At 39.0% G+C, this 22,593-nt stretch overlaps 1 protein-coding gene across 7 annotated transcripts in view; it reads right to left on the reverse strand.

The window, feature by feature from the left end:
* Zcwpw2 (zinc finger CW-type and PWWP domain containing 2) overlaps positions 1-22,593 on the reverse strand; it is a 119,548-nt gene that overhangs the window by 66,580 nt on the left and 30,375 nt on the right. For 4 of the 7 annotated variants that reach the window (XM_076577304.1, XM_042281917.2, XM_042281914.2 and 1 more), the window contains exon 3: positions 6,393-6,507. The exons of the other annotated variants lie outside the window; for them this stretch is intronic. In XM_076577304.1, the coding sequence (XP_076433419.1) occupies positions 6,393-6,507 (115 nt within the window). The remainder of the gene's footprint in view (positions 1-6,392; positions 6,508-22,593) is intronic. 7 annotated transcript variants of the gene reach the window in all.

Here is a 22,593-nt window from a genome sequence, read left to right on the forward strand (position 1 = left end):
AAGCCCCTATTCTGCCCAGGGTGTCTGTTGCTTCCATTTGGGACCACTGAGGTACCAGAACTGCATCAGCTAAGATTCCACAAGAAAGCGGACATTGGTACCATTCCTCAGACTACCACTGAAACCAGAATATTTAGTAGCAAACTAGCTCATGGAAAATATTCCAGGATATTATTTTGGTATATACAATATACATGGAGTCCTAATATTAGGACTACAGAATGTATGTGCATATGTTGGTAAAAACCTGACAGAGAATCATTCTTCTCTGAATATGTGGCCACTGGGAAGTTTCCTATGCCCCATGGATGCCTACACTCATGCACTTATGGGCAGCACTAATTGGACATAGTGGGCAATTAAAGGAAACATGTTAAAGGAGGGAGATGTTGGGACATACAGGAGTAGTTGGAGGGGGAAATAGGGAATGTATGTGTCATGTACCATTGTACACATGTATGAAGTTATCAAAGAATATTAAGAACTGGCAGAAAACAAACACCCAGGGAAGTATGTTGTATTTATATGTACCACTGGCTTACACATGTGAAATGCCCTCTTTCCTGTATCCCCTAATGCTTATGATAACCCTCCTCCAACAAACACCATTTTCCTTCATTTAAGAACACACAGACTATTTATTCACTATTACAGGCAACTCCTCCAACTAGGAGAAATCTCCACCTTTTTCTGATTTTTGCATATGTCTAAACATTATGCAAAATTGGGCTAGTCATCAAAGTTAATAATGAAGTTTATATGCAGTGGCTGTTTAATACCATCCATGACCTTCATAAAATTGTGACTCTCAGCTTCTTCAAGTGTGGCAGCTGAAAGTGCCTTCTTCCAAAGGTGAAAGACAGGCCAGCTTCTGGTCAGGTACATAAGGAACGTAAAAGTTGCTACATCTCATTATGTTAAAGGCTAACTGAAAATCCATAATTAGATACACGAAAGAAGAGAGTTTCTTGGGGCATACTTTTGCTCCCAAATCTGGGAGAAACAGATCAATGTAGAGAATTAGGATTTACCTGAGCAGAAACATGTAGACAGAATGTTACATGACAATCAGTCTAGGGATAAGAAAATCTGAACCTTAATTGGCACAGCCCTGGAGACTAAATGTGGACAAAGCTGTGAAACAAAACCCATCATGGGCAGGGTAGGAGACCTGGAACTCTTCTGTGAGTTCTTGCTCGTGGAGGAAGTTCCACCAAGTTCTCATGGAGAAAGCTGGAGAAAACTCACCCAGAGTTCTTAACAAGATCTGCCCACTAAAGAAGCTATCTTACTACTGTCCAAAGCATTTGAATTTTTTCAGAGCCTTACTCATTGTGGGGGGAGTAAAATACACAACTGTAGCCAACTGTAGTTGTCCTCTACAATGTAATGAATAAATAAGAAACATGGGGAGGGGTCTTGTCAAGTTCACAGCCTAGAACTGAGACGTAATACTAGGACTACAGAATGCTCCCTCAACCCCCACACCTGAGCACTATCCAGCTGACTAAAGGCCAAGCTTAAAGTTCCTGTTAAACAGTATACCACACTCACCTTTCAATAAAAGATTATAGGTCATGCTAAAGGTAAAAAAATTAACAACTTTGAAGAGAGATTGAGAAATGGATAGATAGATCAGACAGATAGAACCTATATGGTCGATGTGGTAGAGTTATCAGATGACTAATGTGAAATAATTATGTTTATCATGCTAAGAAATCTAATGTTAAAAGCTAAAACAGCAAAAGCAGATGGTGATACATAGAAACATGAAACTTCTAAGTCAAAAAGGATGGAAGTCACCGTAACAGGATGAAGAATGACTTTGTTGCTTGATCAGTAAAGAGGATGCAGCCTAGGGAATGAAGATCTAGGCTTGAGACTATATTAAGAGAAACTAACCAAAGTGAAGAAAGACAAGAAATAAAAAAGGAAGGGAGGGGTGGGAGGAAGGTTAGGTTGGCTGGGCATGGTGCTGCATTCCTATAACCCCTGCATTTGGAGGCTAAGGCTGGAAGACTGCCATATAAATAAATAACCAATGGCCAAAAGACCTGAAAAGACACTTCAGCAAAGAAAACACAAAGGAACAAATATGGATATGACAGTATTGAGCACCAGTGAAAACCAGGGCCCTCAAAAACCTCCTGAGATGACACCCACTTTAGAGAATGTCAATTGTAACACAGTGCTGAGAGTATGCAGAGCAACAGGGATTCTCAGTCACTGCTAACACAACATTGAAAACAGCATGTCTTCAACACAGTATCAGCAATCATGCTTCTTATTATTTATTAAAGGGGGTTGAAGTTTCATGGCCACCAAAAATGACATTTGCCAGTAATTACTGAGACTTGAAGCAATCCTGGTGTTTCTAGGTAGATGAATGATGGAAATTGTAGTATGTACACAAGTAGAATATTACTCCGCACTAAAAGGAATGAGCTACAGACTCATGCAAAGACGAAACAAGTGTATGTTACTATAGGAAGGAAGCCAATGTGGAAGGGTGATTTACTTATGATTCCAATCATGAGACATTCTGGAAAAGGCAAATTTGTGGAGACAGTGATAGGACAGTCTCAATGGAGAGAGTGGCTGAGTGTTGGCAGGGAGAAGAGATGAATAGCTAGGACACCAGGATTTTTAAGGCCATGAAATTATCGTGTGCAGTAGGACAATGATGGACACATGAGATTACACCTGTCAAAACACAGAGTGTGAACCTGGAGTGAACCCTCAGGTACACGATGAACTCTGGAGGTAACAAGGATGTGTCAAGGTAAGTTCACTAATTACAACAAATCACATAGTGTGGGGTGTAACTGGGAGAGAGACTGAATTCCGAGTGGACAGAAGGTATATGGAAACTGTACTTACACCCAATTTTTGTGAACCCAAGGTGCTCTAAACATGGAAGTCTATTTTGTAAAAACATGAGTAATTCTTGGGGAAAAGTTAGAAATAGGCAAATCCACTCCAAACGTAGAGCACAGGGCTAAGCAGGTAGCGAACTGGTAGTGTTTGTAGTTGCTAGGTAGTGCCTAGCAAATGCGAGTCTTTTGGTATTTGATTTACTCACACACACACACACACACACACACACACACACACACACACACACACACACACAGAGAGAGAGAGAGAGAGAGACAGAAACAGAGAGACAGAGAGAGAGAGACAGATAGACAGAGAGAGGGGGGGAGAGAAAGAGGAGACAATCATCAAGTTTTCAAGCTTCAGCAAAAGAATTACTAAGTTGGAGTGTTAGTTAAATAAAACAAACAACAAAGGGGGCAATTAAATCAGAACCTTAAATTCACTGTCGGAGTCCTTTATACATATCATCTAATGACCATGCACATTTTAGATAAAGAAGCTGCATCAAAAACTATAGAGTGCCAATTGTTACAAATCAAAAGAACATTGACTATTTAAAGTAATTAGTTCTAGGTTGGAGTATAAACTGTCAGAGGAAAGTCTCCCAAGTGGCCTCTAAGCTACTTCCCCATAGTGAAATACCTAAATGTTGGCTTACCTCTGAAAACTGTTTCTGGATACAATAAGAAGCTAAATACTACTATACCCAACTCCACACTGGGTGCTAAGGAAAATCAGAGATTGAATCAACTATTTTTGAGTTGAGGCTGCAGGTTTAGAAAAGCAATCCTGTGTTGGCAAAGACATAACCCTTAGATATCTGTCTCTACCTCCTGCACTGGCTACTTCAAGGACAAAAAGGAGTCCTAAGGTCATGGCTCTCAAAAGTCAGGCTGAATTACATCAAATTCTGCATATAAAAGTCATGAGACTTTTAGTAAGAGAGTTCATTTTTGCTACAGAACCAACCAGAGAATTATTGTTCTGAGGCTCTTGGGACAGGGGAAATGTCAAAGAGCAGGAGACAAGTACCCAGCATACTGATGACCAAGACAGTCCATCCCACCAAGAGAGCACGGTAGTGCTAGTGGAAGAGATGCAATCCTCCTTCCGTTAAGTGACTATGTTATTTAAGGATGAAATGTTTCGAAGCCTGTGTGGTTGAACAAGAAAACTGACTGCACACGGATAGAGCTGTACTTTGACAACACATCGAGTTGGACCTGTGCTGCTGGCAAATGGCATTTTCAGTGTAAGAAATGAGTCATGTCTGCAGAAGTCAGTGTCTCTTCTGGTCTGATAGTGAACTGGATCACTTTAAAACCTAAACTTAGGTGGTTTAGCTTCCCACACAAATTTACTGAGCATATACATGAAGTTTTTCCAATGGAGAAAAAGCTTCATGATTACTGTAGGGTTCAGGTGAAGGTCTGATCTTCCTACAAAGGACCCTGCTTTCAAACTTAAGGTAATAGACACAAGTCTGTGGAGAGTATAAAATTACTGCAATCACTGGACAAAAAATATTTTAAAACATATTTGAGTTTATTATAATTATTTTATGGGACAACCATAATCTTAAGTTAAGTGTGCCATGCCAACTGAGCCCTCACATGAGTGAGTTTAAAGGCTATGCATATAAACCATAACATCTATGATTCAAGAACATTTCCTGAAAATGACCCGATGTATAGTAAAAATACCTGATGTATTTAATATAATGTATAATGAACACTAGATTAAGCTTGAAAGCATTAGAATTATGCTTGTAATATAATTTTTAAAGTAGTTTGAGGAGGTATTGCCACTGCCCTTGGTTGCTCACCAGAAGTTGATGGTAAGAACCTATGGCAGAAAATGCCACATGCTTTGGTCACAGGCTGGTATCAATCTAGAAGCCTCCCTCCTTAAGGCCAGCTTTTCCTAGGCTATGAGGTGCTAGGCTGTGAGATAAAAGGTACCAACAGTCTTGCCCAGTTGTGAACCTATGGGCTCCTCTGGCAAGTTATACCCTTCCTTTGGCATAATTGCAGCACGAATGTCTTAAGGCATAACAAACAGCTATCTAATTGGATTTAAGGACTGATCAACAGAAGGAAACTCACACCTGGTACAGTAAACCTGGCCCAAAACTTGCAGCTTGAGGGGTCATAGATCCTAGGGGAGAACCTACTACTGCCGTCTTGCTAAACTGATACAGAATCTAACTGCCTCCTAAACACTTCCACCCATAGGTAGTCCAGCTCAGTCCTCCATCATTAGAGAAGCTCCTTTTTGCAATAGACTTAAGTTAACAGAAAGAACAAAAATGATGTAAAGAGTAACTACCGTGGACTCCTTATCCCTAAATGAGACATCTATGTCACTGCTCCTCCCCCAAAGTTCTGAGAACATAATGGCCAAGGGGGCAGAGGCAGAAAGATTTTAAGAGGGCTGTTACAAAACAGTGTCTTCTGGATGTGACAAGCAGCTGTACTCATAAACAGCTGTGAACCTGCACAAGGTCAACCTAGCATGAAGTGGGTTGATCACAAGGCCCTACTCCTAGTTGAGAAGCTACAGGTAGCTGACAGATGCCAGGGGAGATAAAGTTAGTTTTTGTCAGGGACAGAGACCCTAGTATGTTGCTAATGCTACAATGGATAGCCCTAAATCTCTGTGCATGTGGGCAACACTGACTGACTGAGTAGATAGATAGATAGATAGATAGATAGATAGATAGATAGATAGATAGATAGATAGATAGATAGATAGATAGATACCATGAAGTTGGGAGGAAAATGGGAAGGAGAGACCTGGAAGGAGTTCGATCAGATGAGCCAGGAGGGATTTTCATAAACGTAATATGCAGTTATGTATGAGGAGAAAATAATTTTAATTAAAAAATGCTTGTGAACCTATGACATGGTTCAGCCAGTAAAGACGCTTGCCTTTTGACCTGAGTTGGATTGATCCTTAGGAACCAACTGATAAATAAGTTAACTGATTCTCTCAAGTTGTTCTCTGACTTCCACAAGCACACCATGGTGTGTCCATAATAGATAATGAAAAATAGAATAAAAACAATTTTTAAATTGTGAGTATATAGCTCACCCCTGCTTTTAACTTATTTTAAAATCAAGCATTTTGAAAACACTGTATTGTCAAAAAAAATAATAATAATACAAAACCGAGCATACCTATGTAAAATTATCATACTAGGAATACATTTTAAATCTATGGTTCCTAATTTTTGAATTACATGTTTTGAAATAATGGCCTATGAAGTCTAAGAGTAAATAAAATACCAGGATACACTAATTACAGTGATTGTGTTTAAACAGAGCTTAGTCATGGAGAATAATTTTGGAGGACAAGATATCGCTGTTAATTCATTTGAAAATTCTTTTACAATGAACAGAAACAACATTTGTATTTGAAGAAAAGACACGAATTTTTAAATGTGCAAACATGTTTTAGAATACATACATCTAGGGGTTCTGACTGGATGGTAAGAAAGAAACTGCACATACCCCGTTTTGATCGGCAGCACACCTCTAGTCTTTGCTCAGGAGAACGCCTGTAGAGCTGGTCCGCCTCCTCAAGGGCACTTCTATACCACCTCTTCCTATGTGTACATTCTGCCGTCTATATAAATGAATAAATCCAGGCAATGAATAATGTTTATTTCTAAATATTAATTTTGTTTTAGAATCTACACTTTAACTATTTGTTGGAACTGAGCCTAATTTGAGCACTGTATAATATTATCACTTTGGCATTAGTATCTGACTATTATTTCATTGTTTTAAAACTTAGCAATGTTATGAGAATCTTGCAAGTTAATAACCACTTTATTAAGATCATATGATGCCATCTCACATGCTCCCAGGGTAGCAGGCAGTCAACATGAACACATCTGATTGAACTAACACTAACCTCACTTTAAGTAACAGAGAATGACAACAGAGTGATAGAAAATGACAAAGCCATCTTTGCAGTGTAAAAACACGAATTCTATTGCATTTGGGCATTAAGACAGACCTCTACACACACACACACACACACACACACACACACACACACACACACACACACACACGCACATTTCTTAAGCTTTCTGTACCCCAGCCTCTCCATCTATAATATGTGAATATGAGCAGCTAACACCTGAGTTTTCATGAGTATTAAGTGAGACAACAGATGATGGTTTTTTAGAATAATAAAAACTCATTGTGTGCTATTCTAATAAGACATATCACATCTTCTAGATGTTTAAAAAAACTGAACAAAAGAATCTGAGTTAAAAATATCAATCATCTAATACAGCAATTTTTCCAAAGTTTCTTAATTGCTAGGAAGGTTTTCATGTCTTTTAATGTTACAATTGATAAAATGCATGACATAATTTTCTTTTTGAAAATGCCATCAAGGGGAATATAAATATTCATTCTACAAATACATATTTACCACCTATGCATAAGGGTCTTAGGCTTGTCTTTGATAAAAGATTATGCAGTATCTGCACAGAAATTTCAACCTCTACAACATTGCCTCTCAACTCATAGAATGAAGCTGTATACAAAGCCCTTTTCAAATGTCATATTATTTTTGTAGTTCCCAAACTAATATCAACTATCTGCTCCAACTATGCCCAGCATTGTCATTTAATGATTTTTTACATTCTGACATGTGTCATAGTTACCTGTGGCCATGACTATCATAAAGGCCCATGAAGGCAGTGTATATTTATCTTTGTATCTTACACAGTACCTCTGGCCTGACACCTCACTGAGTATTGTGAGCATTCAGAAAATATTTCTCAACTGTGGTTCTGGGCAATCGCTGGTCCAGAATTAAAGCAGTAAAAGAATATAATCAAATAAAAATATACTTTCATACACACAATATGTGAATTTCATTCATTTGCTAAGTTATTTCTCAGTTTAAAAAGATGAAAATGTAGGCAATTCAATTTGCTAACTGTAATCTGTAATGTTTACATTCACATATTTTGTGTGTGTGTGAGCCACAGCACATGTGTGAAAGTTGAAGGATGACTTAAAGGGCCTGGTTCTCTCTTCCCACCATGTGAGTTCGGAGGATCAAACTGGGGTCATCAGGCTTGGAGACAAACATCTTTACCCACTCAAACATGCTGCTGGCCTTCATACTATAAATTCTAAATTAAGAATATTTGGGTGGGCATGGTAATACACTTTTAATACTTTTACCCCAGCACTCAGGAGTCAGAGGCAAGTGGATTTCTGTGAGTTCAAAGTCAGCCTGTTGTACATAGGGATCTCTAGGCCAGCCACGACTATGTAGAGAGGCCTTGTCTAGAATATATATGCTAGTTTTTAATAGTTAAGATCTCTCTGAAACACTGAAGTTAGCATGATGTTAAGAAGCTGTACAGTGAAGAAAATCTCCACATAAAACTGAACAGATGTTCTATTATCTATAAGGAAATAGCTCAGGACTATTAGTGACAATGAGCTACAGAGAGCTAAAGGAACTGGAAAGCTGTGACGTTGTCAGGGCTTCTTTAAGAGCTTACAGTAGATACGGAACACCCTGTGTGGCTCAACAAATAAACACTTTTGAAGGCGCTCAATAGCTGAGCCTCAACTTTAAGAGGAATTTTTAATTCCAGAATTAGGCTCAACTGTACACTGTATATTTTAACAAAGAAGCAACAGGTTCAGGCTCTAGTGGCTTTGAATGCACCATTCCTCTTATTCTTTGAACTCTTTCTCTAAGTCAACCATGATTAATGCTTCTGCTATTCTTCTGCAAGTATAGTATGCACTTACAAGCACTTGAAAAGTATAGGCATTTATTTTACATATATATATATATATATATATATATACACACACACACACACCCTTTATTTTTCCAATTTTCTCCCTGTGCAATTTATTAATTGATTCAACATAATATAGCCACCTAGAATCTACTAGTGAGTAAACAAAACTCACCAATGATCTGTTGTATGAGAAGGAAAACACCACCACATGGGAGGAGGGAGTAAGGGCAATCACCCACACCAAGTGAGAGAAAAAGGACTGTAACTCGAGTTTTCCTGCCTGGCCCACAGTCAGGACAAATCTCTGTCATCCACCAGTCCAACGCTGCTCAGACCCAACCAAGTAAACACAGAGACTTATATTGCTTACAAACTGTATGGCTGCGGCAGGCTTCTTGCTAACTGTTCTTATAGCTTAAATTAATCCATTTCCATAAATCTATACCTTGCCATGTGGCTCGTGGCTTACCGGCATCTTCACATGCTGCTTGTCATGGTGGCAGCTAGCAGTGTCTCTCTTTCCCTTCCTGTTCCCTTAATTCTCCTCTCTGTTAGTCCCACCTATACTTCCTGCCTGGCCACTGGCCAATCAGTGTTTTATTTACTGACCAATCAGAGCAAAAGATTTGACATACAGACCATCCAACAGCAAAGGACAGTCAAAGGAATGTACTGAAATTTGACTCTTAAGCAAAGACTTGAAGGAGGTTGGGGAGTTAGCCTTTAGCTATTCAAAGAAACAAGATTTCTGGAGGAGATATCTTCTAAGGTAGAATATGGGTATATTCAAGATGCATCAGAGAACCCAGCATGGTTCAGAGACTACCTAAAATTACTCAAGGCCAGGTTAGGGAGGCCATGAAGCCAGTACAGGTGTCTGGTTAGTATGTACGGTGAAACAGGTGCCACAGCAGAGCTCTCATGGAGGTGTTCCTTTATTTGAATGCCCTCCCCCACATTTTTCCTTTTTGAGACTTGGTCTTACTACATACCTCAGGCTGGCCAGAACTTGCCATCTCTCTGTATCACTCTGAGCACTGGAATTACATGTACCACCATACCTGGCTTCATTTCATGCCCCCAAACAATCATTCTTACTACTTTGATGAGGTCAGGTTATGCAGAGCTAAGTATAGCCACAGGACAGCTACTTAGCCAGCTACTGCAAGGAGTCCAGGCAGGAAACTGCAGTCATGTGGACCAGGGAAGCCACTTTTGACTATGTGAACTCTATGATTCCATTAGCTGTTAAATTAACTTAGTAACATTAGTAACAAACTGCTTTGACTATTCAAGCTTTTATCATTTATACCTTGTGTATTTTATAGGCTTAATATCATCACTCTTGATTCCACTTTCCTACAAATACTATAATTCGTGTTGCCTTTTGAATTGAGATTCTGTTAACATTAACTTAAATTGACATCTCTTGAGTTAAACCTTCCACACCAAAAAGTAGATTCTGTATTTCTATTTTCTTGGGCTTACTTTCTACCTTTTTAGTAGGGTCTTGAAGTTTTACTTAGTAGGCTTGATGCATTGCTGATTTACTCTAGGGTATTTTATAGGATTTGGTGTTAGTAAAAATGAGTATCACAATTCTTATTTTCAAATTGGTCATCTTGTATAGCAATCATATTAGCTGAGATGTAACTGCATTTTCCCATTTTTAATATTTTTCTATTATTTATAAAAGCTTTGTTTATAACAGATTTTCCATTTCGGTGCCACTGTTTTGTCAGGCATATAACCATATAATGTTAACATGATTTTGGAGCTGGAGAGATGGCTCAGTGGTTTGGAGTACTCTATGCTCTTCCAGAGGACCCAAATTCAATTCCCAGCATTCATACAGTTACAACTGTTTATAACTCCAGATTCTATACACATAAAACACAAATTTAAAAAACATTATTTTGCTTTTTGCTTTTATGTCTATGCAATTTTGCTTCCCTTTTGGCTAATTACATGAACAACTAGAATATAACAATATTAAATATTAGTATGTAGGAAATTAACATACTTTAAAAAAAATCCCAACTTCCTACACAAATGACTAGTTTCTCCTCTAGTCGAAATACTCAATCAATCATATAAGTTCACAAGCTTTTGAGGACAGGAACTTAATTGAATCACTCTGTAGAGGACTTCATAAATAGGATGTTTGTAACCATCCTTGAAAACCACTCTCCTAGACACTGTTTATAATCATTCACTTGGAATCTTCCAGGCAAAGGCTTCCAGATTGTCAAAAGAGGCTCAGTTTCTCACTAAATTGATTCATTCCACATCCTTGCTTACTAGTTAAAGTTTATCAAGAATGAATAAACAACATTTTTGAATGTATTGCAGTGGTAATACTGTGATTCATTTTAATTCAAAAGACTAATATCACTAGTGTGGTGGTATACACCTTTGATTGCAGCACTCAGGAGGCAGAGACAGGTAGAACTCATGAGTTGCACACCAGCTTGATCTACATAAGTTCTAGGCCAGCTATGGCTACACAAAGCAACTATGTCAAATAAAATGTCCTCCAATTACCATAGCACTCACAAAATTAATCAAAGCAGTATCCACTTGAGTGTTCGAGAAAATTCAAAATTTCTTTTCAAGTCTGCTCTTGAACTTCACATACAAGAAGTACAGCCCAAGCTACCAGTGGCTCCCCTGGACCTCAGACCTCTCATCTCCCTAAATTTCCTGGTCCTCTGGTATTAAAATGAAATAGAAAAGAAGCTAAAGAAAATGGTTTTTGTTGGTCTGCTAATATGCAATGTTATAGTTGGTACTTTATAGGCTTGAAGAAATTTTATTTTTCATGGTGTTTTATTTTTGAATAAATTTATTTTTGAGATTAATTAAAATAATTACATCATCTACACCTACCCTTTCCTCCCTCCATACCTTCTCAAGTACCCCCCCTTGCTCTCTTTCAAATTCATGAGCTTTCTATCTTTAATTGGTGTGTGTGTGTGTGTGTGTGTGTGTGTGTGTGTGTGTGTGTGTGTGTGTAAGTATAGAAATACAACCTGCTTAGCACATACAATGTTACTTGTAGTATATTTTCAGGGCAGATCATTTGGTACTCGATAACCAGTGGGCGTGCTCTTCCCTGGGGAACACTATTTTCCCCACTCTCAGCGTTCCTTAGTTGTCTGCAGTTCTTTGTCTAGGTTTGAGATCTTGTGAAATTTTCCCTTCTATGTAAGCATGTCTATTTGTGTAATCCTTGTTCAGGTCATACTCTCTGGACTCTGTGTCCAAAGTGCATTATGTCTTTGGCAACAGTGACTTACCTTGAAGGAACTTACTTATTTTTTAATTAATTTTTTTCATAAAATATATTTTGATCATGTTTTTCACTCCCCAACTATTCCTAGAATCTACCCACCTAACTTTATGTTCTCTCCCTCTCTCTTTCAAACACATACACATACACACACACACACACACACACACACACACACACACACACACACACACAAATCAGACCAAACAAGCAAAAGACCAATGAGACAATATAAAAAATAAAAACAAACATGAAGTTTGTTTTATGTTGGCCAACTAGTCATGGGGATGGGGCCTACCCTGGAGTATGGTTGATATACCCAATGTCACTTCATTAGAGAAAAACTAATTTCCCGGGCTGGAGAAATGGCTCAGAGGTTAAGAGCACCGACTGCTTCTCCAGAGGTCCTGAGTTCAAGTCCCAGCAACCACATGGTGGCTCACAACCATCTGTAATGAGATCTGGTGCCCTCTTCTGTATACATAATAAATAAATAAATCTTAAAAAAAAAAAACCAAAAAACTAATTTCCCATTTGACCACAGATAACAATTACAAGTAGCTTTTTGGTTAGGAGTGGAGATCCATGTCCAATTCCCCATCTCAGTGCTGAGATTCATCTGGTTTGAACCTAGTCTTAAGCATGCTGACACAGTGTCTGTGAGTTCAGATTGCATCATTCTTGTGGAGTCTGGAAGACATTGTTTCTTTGGATCATGGCCTCTGGCATTCAGAATCTTTCTGAGGCCCTCCTCTTCCACATAGTTTCCTGAGCCTTGGGTAGGAGGCAGGAGAGTTTGAAGAAAACATCCCATTTAGGACTATGTATTCCAAAGTCTTTCACTCCCTGCACATTGTCCAGTTGTGCATCTCTGTGTTAATTTCATCTCCTATGAGGAGCTTCTCTGATGAGTATTGAGTGAGAACACTCATCTTTGTGTACAGCAATATGTCATTAGGAGTCATTTTATTGCTATGCTCCTTTAATAAAATAATAGTATTAGGTTTTCCCCTAGGCCCATGGCCACTTCAGCAGTGTCAGGTATGGGCTCCATCTCATGGATTAGGCCTTAAGTCCTATTTGTTTAAAGTGGTTGGTTACTCCCATAACATTTGTGCCACTGTTACACTAGTAACATCTTGCAGGTAGGTTACTATTGTAGGTTTTAGGGTTTGTAGCCTGGTGAAATGAATGATTATCTTTCTTCAGTAGTGTGCACAGCATCTTCTAACACCATAAATTAGCTAGTCAGTAGAGATGAAGCTTCTAGTTAGGCACAGTTTGACTTCAGTATTTAGTAATGCAAGTAAGTATTATTTGAAAGAATTTTTTGTTGCCAGTGTTTTGTGATGTATTAATTTTTGTTTGTTTAGTTTTTGTTTGGTTTTTGTTTATTTGTTTTATAAGTCTATCTTGTGACTAGTATGTTTAGTAGCACCTCCCTTGACAGGGTAGTGGCTTCCATTTAGTAGTTGCTATAAACACATATCTCCTGCTATTTTCCCACATCTTTCTACTTGGATGGCATGGGGACTCTTTGTCACACTTCTGCATCATCATCCCTAAGCACATTTAGAGTACTGACAATTCTCAAGAACTTCATCTCTCTTCAGATGTGATGACCAGAAAACCTCCCTCTATAGATTTCTCAGGGAACAATGACCAACAGTAAGTAGACTGTTACTCAGGTTCTTGGGTACATGCATTACATATTCAAACAAAAAACTCTTGTATTTTGCATGAGGTAAGGAAAAGCAACCACTCTTCTTTTTCCCTATATGAGGAAAAGAGAGTAGAGAAACTTCCACAGCATTCTGATGGCTTCTCTTATGAAACATCTGCACATGGAATGTCAATTTTTTAAAGACTTATGTAAACTGAGCTAAGTTTTGATAACTCTCTTTGTTCTGCATGATCTCTCTCTCTCTCTCTCTCTCTCTCTCTCTCTGGGGGTTAGATGTATACATGGTGTGTGTGCATGTATGCTATAGGATGGTCTTTCTGTATGCTGTGAATATGTGTTATTACCACTGGTTAATAAAGAAGATGCTATGGCCTATGGCAAGACAGGTTATAGCTTGGCAGGGAATCCAAGCAGAGATACAGAGAGAAGAAAGATGGAGTCAGAGGAGATGCTGAGGGCTGACCTGGGAAGCAAGATGTAATGCAACACAGGTAAGTCACAAGACATGTGGCAATACATAGATTAATAGAAACTGGTTAATTTAAGATGTAAGAGCTAGCTAGTAAGAATCCTGAGCCATAGACCAAATAGTTAGTAATTAAAATAAGCCTGGGTGTGACTATTTGAGACTGAACAGCTGTGGGACCAGGCAGGACAGAAACCTCCACCTACACATGTATGTGGCAACACACATGCATGTCTGCAAGTAAAGAAGCCAGAGAAGGATAGGTGTCTTGCTCTGTCACTCTCCACCTTATTCCCTAGAGACAAAGTCTCTCACTGAACCTGGAGCTTGCTTACTTTGGGCTAGGTGGACTGGCCAACAAGCTCAGCAATCTTTCTGTCTTGGACCCCTATAGTGCTGGGATTACAGGCCCCAATCAGGCTTGATTTGTTCATAGATGCTGAAATCCAAACTCAAGTCATCATTCTTGTGCAGCAAATGCACTTAGTCACAGAACATCTCTCTGGTCAGTGTGTGTGTGTGTGTGTGTGTGTGTGTGTGTGTGTGTGTGCTCGCTCGCATGCGCGCGCATTACTGTGTACTTTTATGCCTCACTTTGTAATGTGGAAATACTATTTTTGTCCTCATTTTATAGTATTAAGATCTTATACAATTTACTGAAACATGGTTATATATAATGTTTATTTTTAAAGTAGCTTTGCTTCATAGTAACACAATTTTTTTCAAATATTTATTTATACTTTATGTTTACAATTGTTTGCCTTCCCACATGTATGTCAATGAACCATAAGTGTGCTAAGTGCCTATGGAGGCCAGAAGGGGATATTAGATCCTGTGGTGATATTGTGTCCCCCAGTATATTATGCACCCTAATAAACTTATCTGGGGTCAGAGAACAGAACAGCCACTAGACAGACATAGAGGCCAGAAAATGGTGACACACACACCTTTAATCCTATCACTTGGGAGGCAAAGACCCATCTGGATCTCTGTGAGTTCAAGGCCATACTGAAAACAGCTAGGCATAGTGACACACACCTTTAATCCCAGGAAGTGATGGCAGGAAGCAGAAAAATATATAAGGTGTGAGGATCAGGAACTAGAGGCTTTTAGGCTTTTAAACTTTTAGCAGCAGTTCAGCTGAGATCCATTCAGGTGAGGACTCAGAAACTTTCAGTCTGAAGATTTGAGGAAATAAGATCAGCTGAGGAGTTGGTGAGGTGAGGTTGGCTGTGGCTTGTACTCTCTCTCTGATCTTTCAGAATTTACCCCAATACCTGGCACTGGGATTTTTATTAATGAGACTGTTTAGTAATTCGTCTTACAAGATCCCCTAGAACTGGAGTTACAGACAATTGTGAACCACTATGTGGATGCTGGGAACTGAACCTGTGTCCTTTTAAGAGCATCAAGTGCTCTAAAACACTGAACCATCTCTCCAGCCCTCAAAGAAATGGCTTTTAACATGGTGTTTACAAAGGAAATGTTCAAGCTCATAACATGGAGGGTTAAGTCTAGACATGGACTCTAGAAAATGCCATACCTTTCATTACTTTTATATTATCCAGGCAGCTGCACTGTCCCAGTCACTGTAACTCAGGGTAGAGGAGAGAAGTGGCACTTGTCACCTTGGGCACAGTGGGTTATGCCTTATAATTTCAGCTTTTGGAGAATGTAAGACAATAAGACTGCTAGTTGAAGACCAGCACAGACACCTTAGGAAGACTCTATCTCAAAATAAAATTTCAAAACTTAACACAGTAGTTGAGTATTTGCCTAGCAACTATAAGGCCCTGGGTTCAATCTCTAGTATGACAGAAATGAATTAGTAGATATACAAATAATTAAAAGAAGTGGTCATGGAAATAGAAGGGAAACAATTGAAAACTAAGATGATCTTACTAATACAAAGAAGATGGTTCTGAAAAGTTGAATGTGCATGACAATTTCCAGAGTCAGGAAAAGCTTGAGACTGAACAGACAGATGGACAGGGACAGGCAATACACTATGTCAGAGAAAATTCATAGCTGTGTCCAAAATTTAAAAGTTTATAAGCCACTGTCCCATGTAATCTTCTTTCAATCAGGTGCTATTGGCCAACTTCCCAAAGAAGAAGCTAAATGTCCCTTCTTGGTGACATTTAATACACTGAATGTGATTTTTTTTGCTGTTGCTTTATGCTGATATGAAGGGGAAAACTAAAGGAAGAGATGACATGTGTTGGTCTGCCCAGCATGGTGGGTGGAGTGAATCCTTTAGTCTGGTACAAATTCAAGTTTCTGTTGCCTTGTATCTTAAAGATCTTTTGTTCACCAAAGAATTAATCAAGCTGTGATAACCTGGAACTCAAAGAAGACAAATCTCACATCTTAGGTTTTGGCTGCAACAGCAGTGTTATATTACCTTATGTTGTGACATGTTTCACCCAACCTCGATGGGAAATTTGATCTCAGTCATTTTGAGGCCATGTTATACATGAATTGGAAAGACATGCATAGCCTTGCAAAGCCACAGCAGGTCATTATCTTCCCCCACCATGGCAATATGAATTCAGAGCCCAAATGCTTTTCTGCCACACCTGGACACAAGGATCTTTCCACTGGTCAAGTACCTTTGTGACAGGGGATCAGCTCCCTGAGTCACTGTGCTATTCTCCAAGGTTCTGCCACTTGCCTAGGGCACAGGCAAGACAGTCTTCCATCTTCCTTCAAGTAGAGAACTATGTCCTCTGTCACTGCCCCAGTCTGTCCCTTTCACGGACACTGGACTCTAGTAACAGTTCACCCTGCCCACCAGTGAGGAACTCAGTGAGGAAAATGGGAAAGCCCAAAGTTTGACCCAAGGAACAGAAAATTCATCTGTATAGGAAGACAAAAAAACCTAGTTACTTTTAGGAATGAAGAAGAAAAAAATAGAATCCAAACAAGAACTATTACTGACCAATCAGTGGTGCCAGCAGCTGCAGGGAAGAATGCTGTGCTTCTGGGATTTGGACAGTCTCACAAATAAGGCAGGGCTGTGTAGCATGAATCTTAACAGTTCTTATTAATAAAAACAAACCCAGGGCCTGGTATTGGGGTGAATGCTGGAAGGGCAGAAAAGCAGAACAAGCCACAGCTTCCTCACATCGACAATTCCTCAGCTGATCCTGTTTCCTCAGACTGGAAGCCTCTGAGTCTTCATCCAAAATGGATCTCAGCTGACCTTCTACTCAAAAGCCTAAAAGCTTAACCAGGCTCCAGTTCCTCGTCCTCACGCCTTATATACCTTTCTGCTTCTTGCCATCACTTCCTGGGATTAATTACCATGCCTAGATGTTTCCAGTATGCCTTTGAACTCACAGAGATCCAGACTCTGGAATGCTAGGATTAAAGGCGTGTGCTATCACTGCCTAACCTCTATGTTTAATATTATGGCTGTTCTGTTCTCTGACCCTCAGATAAGTTTATTAGGGTGTACAATATGTTGGCGAACACAATATCACCGCAGGGCTGAGTCTTCCTCCCCCTCCTTAGTCCCCTAAAACTTTGTATTCCCTTTCTATGGCTGTCCCCTAATTCTTCTCTATTGCACTTATACACAAGTAACACATATCCTTCCCTTATTTGCTTACTGTGTCGTGTCTGCTAACTTAAGTCTCACAAGGGCACTGAATTCGTGTTTTATTCAATACCATATCTTTAGGAGTCTTAAGTATGAGAGCTCAGTAAATACTGAGTATTGTAAAGATATATTTTATTAAAGGTGGCATTGGTAAACCCTGCCCAGACGACCCTGAATGTAAAATAAAAGGCACAAACAAAACAACAACAAAATCTGGTTATATTTTGTCACCTACAAAAGTTAAAAAACAATGAAGCAGGATGATGGCATTACTTCCAGATGACACAGAACCTCATTTTCATGTGCACTGAAGACCTACAAAGCACTTTACTGATCATTGATTTACCTCAGGGTCCATGATCTTAGGAGCACTTATTTTAAATTTATGTTATTTCATTTTATGTGTAGGAGTGTTTTGCCTGCATGTGTGTCTGCACACTATGTGTGTTGTTTGTGCACCCAGAGGTCAGAGGTCAGAACTCCTGGAACTGGAGTGATGTATGGAGTACCATGTGGGTGCTGAAAACTGAACCCAGCTCCTCTGTAAGAGGAACAAGTGCTGTTATCCAGTGAGTCATCTCTTCAGCCCCATTTTTTTTTCTTGTAAAAGGTATTATTTTCAAAAGCTAATGAAAATAGAGTGCATAATTTTAAAACTAAAAAAATGTAATCAATTGCTTTTAATACAATATTTTGTGGGATGGTAGACTCTCATTACAATTCTTAGATACAGTGAGAACCTCTGTAATTTAAAACTATCAATTCAAATCTTATTAATATAAATATCAAAAACAACTGTAAATATAAGCATCTGAGACTTAGAAAATTTATCCTTCAGACAATAAATAGTAAGTACAGTACTATCTGAAAAACTAAAATCATATTAGAAACTGCTTTATTTATCCTCCTAAATTCACCCAAACAACTTTGTTCATTTGTTCACTCATTCATTCATTCATTGAAGTGTTGGGATGGAATCCCGGGTATTGTGAATGCTAGACAAGTGTTCTACTACTGAGCTATATCCTAAAACCTTTATTTTTGTTTTGTCTTTTGAAATAAGGTTTCATCAAGTTCCTGGGCTGGCCTCAAACTCACTCTGCAATCCAGGCTCAGTTTAAGCTGCCTATCCTCCAGTCCTAGTAGCCAAGATTACAGGTATACTAACTCATCTGGCCTTGAACATGATTTTATATTATTTCCTATGTATTATAGCTTTAGAAACATACAGATAAAATCCCTAGATTTCACAATCTAAAGAAATACAAGTGGCTTTTTAGAAGGCACCCCTAATAAATATTTGACAGCATTATCACTATTATAAGATGCTGCTTGGCCTGAAAATGAAAGGCAATGCCACTCCTCACATCCTCAAAGCTGCAGCATAGCTCACTGATGCTAACCATGGGAGGTACTTCTCCACTCCTCCACAGCTTCCATCCTTCCCTTCTGGTGGACTGACCAGTCACAATTAAAGCAACCAGCACAAAGTTAATCACGAGAAGGCCCTATTTTCCTTAATAGATTTCTACCATAGTGCCGAGGCCTCTGGACAACAGCAGGATTCTTGGTCTTCTGATGTAAACCAGAACACAGTCATATCATCTCATCTCATGTGCTCAGAAGCCACACTGCCAGTCTCCTTAGCTTGCCATCTAGTGATGCCTCCTTCTGTAACCTGCCATCTTTGATGGAAGGTTATTTCATATAATCAAGGCTTCATTGCTTAGAAAGTGTATTTAAGTTATTGGCTAGTTGAAACAATCGTTGCTTGTAAAATCTAATTTACCTGTGTCTTGGTCTAAACATAAACACAAATTTTACTAATTCTGAGTAGGATTTAAAAATCAAACCAATTTATGTTCTTCACTTACATACCACTGCTAAGTGTGAATCAGTTGATAAAAACACCAAGCTGCATTTACTGTGGTATTCTATATGAGACTGGGAGATAATCAGGATGCAGTGAGCACTAGAGGATAAACGGAAACAAAATAAGAAAATCTGAGAATACAGTGCGTTTTCATTGTGTGCCTTGAAATACTGAAAATCACACCACCAGGAGATCTATTTCACTTCTTTACTAAGTGCTTACTATAATGTTAGATGCAGGGCAGAGGAGACAAGCCCTGCGATAGCACAAGAGTGGGTACAGGAAACCCAGCTCCTGGCTGGGTGCTTCCTACAACAGTAGAAGTGGAGGTGGAGGAATAGGAAGGTAATTTAAAAATAAAGTTAACCAAACAGACAGATCAGAAAAGCCCTTGGGTACTAGATAAGCTTTTCACTAATGTAGACTTCAACATACATTTACACAGTGTTTTGGATAACTTCGAATTTGTCACATCAAGATGAAAGTGACAACTGCTATATGCTATGGTTCTCTGTTCTTAAGAAACCACATCTGACACTACAGGTTGGTCTATCATCTGGAGTGACATGCTCCAGAAAACAACTTTTATACCAATGCGTGACTGCCATTAATTTAACAGACTTGAAAGCAGATTGACGTGAGAGACAAAGAGGTCCCAGCTGCACAGTGGGGAGAAAATCAGATTCCTTCCAAGGGACAACTATGCTCAGAAGGGGAAGGCAGTCTTTCTTTTCAATTTGCCTAAGTTGTCTGGCTTCTGTAGCCCCAGAGCCTCACAAGCCTGTCCACTATTCCACAAAGTTGTAAATACAAGAAACATAACACACACTCATCAGTCCTGTCTGCCTGCCTCCATTACACAAAGAGAAAAGCTACTTAACATGGAGATTATCTAATATAAACTGGTTCTTGAGGTTCACTGAGACAGGGGAGAGCCAACCTGGTGAAACCACAGATATGTGCATGAGTCCCTGGGAAGCAGGTTCAAGATATCAATTTTGGGAGCTTTAAATGGAACATGGTATACAGAAAGTTTGGAGAACAACTATGAGGAACTATGACAAGCAAACTGTAGTGTCAGAACTCCAGCACTTATATTAATAATGACAACTTACTGCTAATATGATATGGAAATTAAATAAATACCAGCTTTTAAAATCAGTGGCAAGCAGCCGCATGTTGATGGAGAGGAATGATGTGCCAAGGGGAAGAATCGGCCTCTCATAACCCTGATTACCTTGGAAAAGGCACACTTAGAGTCCTTAATCAAGTTGACGAAACTAAAAACAACAGACAGAAGGCCTTTTTGGATTTTTAGTTGGCAGAGAATAGTTCATTATGAGTTCCATATGCTTATGAAGATTAGCAGATAACACAACACAAATTTCAAGCAGGCTGACAGATTCTGAGAACCTGCAGTTGGTAGTCATCATGCCTGGGCTGAGGCCCGGCTGTGCTGCCATGCAGCTTCAAGGAAGGGATCTAGCTAGAGCTTCGGTTACCTTAACAGAGTCAGGATCACAGAGAAGACAGTTTTAGCCTCTGCAGTCCCCAAAAAAATGAGACAAGAACTCTTCACACAGGAGACAAGTTGACTGAGTGTGTATTTCATTTATAAAGAAGTTCTATTATTTAAAGAGCCTGTTACTATTTTTTAATTTACTAACCTATCTAAAGCTTATGTAGTTTCACCAAGCACCATCCTAAACACTTCACAAATGACTCATTTAATGAGTCACTCATAAGCCTGTGAGGGATGTATTATTACACTTCAGAGATAAGGAGGCTGAGTTTACAACTTGCCATGTCTGCATAGCTATTAAGACAGAGCTAGAATTAGGATGCAGGCAACCCAGCTCCAAGGTCTGTGTGCACTGCAGTGATGGCAGCTCCCTGTGAGCAGCTTGTGGCCTTAAAGACAGTGTTGTGGTCTTTTATGAGGAGCTCCTAACGTGTGTTATGCAAGATAAGTGGTGCTAGAAATTATAAGATACATGATAAGTGTCATATGGTACCTTCCAAATGACGCTTTCATATTCCTAGAGAAAATGTTTTAGGACTATTAATCAGTAGTTAAAAACTTAACCATTGGGCTGCACATTAAATATAGCTAAATTGATAATTTTTATGTATGTGTTAATATAATTTTAAAGGTAATCTTAAGGCAAGCCAACAAGTCAACTTTAGTGTGTACAGTTTTAAGTATGTTATACACTCAGATTTCAAGTTGTAATATTTTTATTTTATAAAATTAAATTAAGCCCATAGCAAGAAAGCAATTATAAACATTACTATATGAACTGATAATAAAGTAGTAGTAATATATTAATGAATGAAGCAGAAAGAAAATCAACACTGGGCCAATAGGTAATGTTTTTTAAAAATTAGATTTTTATGAGTGTTTTGCCAGCATGTATCTATACACCCCCTGTGTATCTACTGCCCATGGGGGTTAAACTCTGGAACTGGAGTTATAGATGGTTGTGAGCCACCATGTGGGTGCTGGGAATCAAGCCTGGATCCTTTGGAAGAACAAGTGCTCTTACTTTCTAAACTATCTCTTCACCCGCTTCCAGGAGGTGATGTTAAAGGCTAGTACCCAGCTAGCCTGCAGCTCTCTCCTGCTGCTGTAGAGGCTGACTGGTTGGCAGGAATGCTGGGTAGAAATGGGTGACATGGACAGGCTGAAATGAATCCTGAGAACAAGTGTGTGCTCATTTGTTCTGAGTCTTTAAAGATCAGGACTGGCCTGACATGACTGAAGTAGCAGGATTAATGGACAGCAAGGCTGCGGTCTAAAACAACAGTCACATACATGGCCGCTGTTTCCTAACCTACAGCAGCTTGGCTTTTTATGAACAATGTATTTCTGGACAAACACCAGTAATAGTTATCACAGAGAAGTACTCAGATGGTGTTTAATTAATAATATTCAAAAGAGCAGTGAAGACAGTGAAAAGGACAGTTAACCATGCAATGCATGGACATGTTCTCTAAGCTAAA

The sequence above is a fragment of the Peromyscus maniculatus genome, chromosome 7 (assembly GCF_049852395.1).
Source record: "Peromyscus maniculatus bairdii isolate BWxNUB_F1_BW_parent chromosome 7, HU_Pman_BW_mat_3.1, whole genome shotgun sequence".
Classification (NCBI taxonomy): Eukaryota; Metazoa; Chordata; class Mammalia; order Rodentia; family Cricetidae; genus Peromyscus; species Peromyscus maniculatus.